The following is a 3237-nucleotide window of genomic DNA, read 5'->3' as shown; positions in this document are numbered from 1 at the left end:
TATGAGTAAGAGCCTGTGCACATCAGAAACAGTTTCTACACTCCAAAAGTTACTGGAGGAACGCTATGAGCCTTTCAATAGAAACATGGATAATCTACCTTATATTGAAATACACCTTCAGACTCGTTGGAATTACATAAGTATACAAAGATTATACAAACTTATTGCAAAGTTACTGCCTCAAAAATACAGACAGCTAGAATACAAGCAGTCAATTATTGAACATATTACAATAAGAAGTAAATGTGTTGTCATCAAGCTACATATTCTTGACATTACAGCTGATAGTCTAATAGAATGTACTGGAGGAAAGTTACAGTTTATGCGTCTCATTGGTATATTCAGTTTATACATTAATGGTCATTTTGTCCTTCAAGAAGATGAGAATATGAACTTCACCTTTGAACTAGCTCTCCTTGAGGCAGTCACAGCTGGTAATAATGAAGCAGTAGAGTTTCTTCTTCAACTAGAAACTGTTAATATTGATCATACTAATGAAGAAGGCAAGACAGCACTAATGTTAGCTTGTGAAAGAGGACATGAGGACATTGTACACAGTTTACTGTCTGCTGGAGCTAATGTTAACATTCAGGACAATAAAGGATGGACTGCACTAATGATAGCAAGTGAACATAATCACATTTCAATCATTCACATGTTACTACAAGCTAATGCTAATCCTCACCTCAAGAAATCAAATGGATCAAATGCTGTAATGATTGCTAGTATGAAGCTGTTGAGCTATTGATTAGTAAAGGAGTTGATTTTAAATATCAACAAGAAGATGGTTGGAATACTTTCATGATGGCTTGTCTAAATGGTCACATTCAAATAGTTGAGCTGTTGCTGAAGGAACAAGTTGATCCTAATGTTCAAAATAAAAATGGTTGGAATGCTTTTATGTTGGCTTGTAAAAATGGTCACACTCAAATAGTTGAACTGTTGCTAAAGGAACATGTTGATCCTAATGGTCACAACAGAAAGGGTCATACTGCTTTGATGGCTGCCAGTGCTGAAGGACATTATAAAGTAGCTAAGCTACTATTAGAATGGAAAGCTGACCCTACTATTAAATCTAATGAAGGATACACTGCAATATCACTTTCAAAGGACTCTGACATATATGCATTGATTCATAGCTACATGTATAAGAAAGGCAATGTGAAATTAGAGGAAGATGCTGCTAGTGTATATTCATTTGAGTCTCACAGAACAGTATCCAGTGGATATCATACAGCATCAGGTATTAGTAGTATGAGAACTTATCCTTCTACACTAACTTTAGACTCAGTAAAAGAGGACTCTGAAGATGAGACGTACGTTGAAGTAATAGATGCTTAGTATATCAATTATACATTGTGTACTCTTGTTATATGTGTACTGTGTAGTTTTATAGCAATTTTAATATTTTTTGCTGCTCAAAATTCCAAACTGTCAATTTGCTAGTGCGGTACAGTATAGCTTGATATTTTCGTGGGTCGATATTTTCGTGGTTTGCTCCTAGTGGGGCAATTCGTGGTTTAATTTTCATGGTTGACAGTTTACATAGCCTGTAAGGGGATGGCACTTCAATGATTTCATGGGTTTAAATTTTGTGGGCAGCCCCATAACCACGAAAACCACGAAATTTACATTCCACAAAAATTTCAAGCTATAGGGTATCTGTTTAACAGTGTCACTGATTGCCCAGTGATAATGAGTATAAGAGGAGAAGTATAATGTATAATTGAACAATGGTACTATCAAGAATAAGTTACTTTTGGTACTATTTTTAGTAATTTAGTATTATAATGGCTAGAAGGTACTGTATATAAAATACATATACTTTATTAGAATATCCAATGTTTTAATTTTAAAGAGAAGTTGCTGAATTCGCCCACACTGCGTAGAAAAGTACTAGGTACATGTGCTCTTCATGTCTGCCTGTCGTTAAACTATGAACTAAAACATAACAATGCATACAACTATTGACGATTGACGTACATACACTTTAGTATTTTTAGATTTAATTTTCGCGAAGTACAAGAAACACAATCCCCTCAAAATAAGACCCACAATATACATGTAAAAGATAAAAAACAAATTACTTTATTTATACAAAATATGGCACATGGTCTGATCTGTGAAAGCCACAAAATACAATTCCAAAATAAGAGCCACAGTATAAAGAAGAGGGTACATGTACAAGTACACTTACTCTGCCAGTGAGTCCCTGTATCTCCAGTTCTTCTCATTCTCAGTGTCCAGGATCCCATTTAATATAGAGGGGAAGTTCTCCTTTCTAACATCAGAGGGTAACATCTACATGTACATGTACAATAATAAAAAATATATAATATTTACTAGACGAATGTAGAACATTAAAGGGGCGAGCCTAAGCAAGCCATAGTGTATTATTTATGAGCAAGCAAAGGAATTGTATTCATGTCCATGCAAAATACATATTTATTACAGAGAGATACATGTACATGTACATGTACTCCCATCTCTCATTTACATACACATTCACAACTACATTTTAGTGTCTAAAGATGCAGTGCATGAACATGTACATGTGGATGTACAATATGACGTTAGGCCAGCGTACCATCAATTTTAATCAAAAGTGTGGGCAATTTGACCTTTTTAATGCATGTTTTCACTGGAATAGATTAGAACCAAATCCTATTCCAGCATCAACGTAACGTCAAGCCTATCATAATATTGTAAATCTGCCTTTAGTGTATATGTACATGTACCTCAAAGAACTCCGATAGATGAGCCAGTACTCCAGTCTTCACATCATCAAGGTCCTTTGTAGCATACTCATTCACTACAGACAACAGATCAGAGACTGTTCTATTGGACCCTAACATCTGAGCTATCTCATGGATACTGTGAGCTAGGACCCGCCTGATCTTCCACTGGAGGGAGGGAGAGAGGGAGAGAGAAATAATTTAACAAGGAAAATGTAGCACATGTACATATATACATGTACCTAGAGAAGATTATTTTTGCTCGGAAATACTGTATAGAAGGAAAGTTTGGAGGGAGCTAAATTTAGCAAAATGCTAAATTTTGGTGATTGGCGAATTTAATTTTGCGAATTTGTGGCCACGTGCCATTGAGCATGCGTATAATGGCTCAAAATGGCGGATTTTCATTTTGGCGAATGGCTATCAAAACACCAAATTTAACTCCCTGCAAATCTCCTTCTATACAGTACATGTAGAAGAATTGCACTGCACTAAAATTTGT

General features: G+C 35.5%; 1 protein-coding gene across 1 annotated transcript in view; it reads right to left on the bottom strand.

Moving 5' to 3' along the window:
- Positions 1-2013: 2013 nt before the first annotated feature.
- The window catches only part of LOC105315223 (serine/threonine-protein phosphatase 4 regulatory subunit 1-like), a 4219-nt gene continuing 2995 nt past the window's right edge, over positions 2014-3237 (bottom strand). Inside the window, exons 6-7 of the mRNA XM_011409784.2 lie at positions 2739-2903; positions 2014-2301 (exon numbers count right to left, since the gene is read on the bottom strand). Of these exons, the coding sequence (XP_011408086.2) occupies positions 2194-2301; positions 2739-2903 (273 nt within the window). The 3' untranslated portion in view covers positions 2014-2193. The remainder of the gene's footprint in view (positions 2302-2738; positions 2904-3237) is intronic.

The sequence above is a fragment of the Amphimedon queenslandica genome, unplaced genomic scaffold (assembly GCF_000090795.2).
Source record: "Amphimedon queenslandica unplaced genomic scaffold, v1.1 AMPQUscaffold_11368, whole genome shotgun sequence".
NCBI lineage: Eukaryota > Metazoa > Porifera > Demospongiae > Haplosclerida > Niphatidae > Amphimedon > Amphimedon queenslandica.
This window is presented reverse-complemented; position numbering and strand designations above follow the sequence as displayed.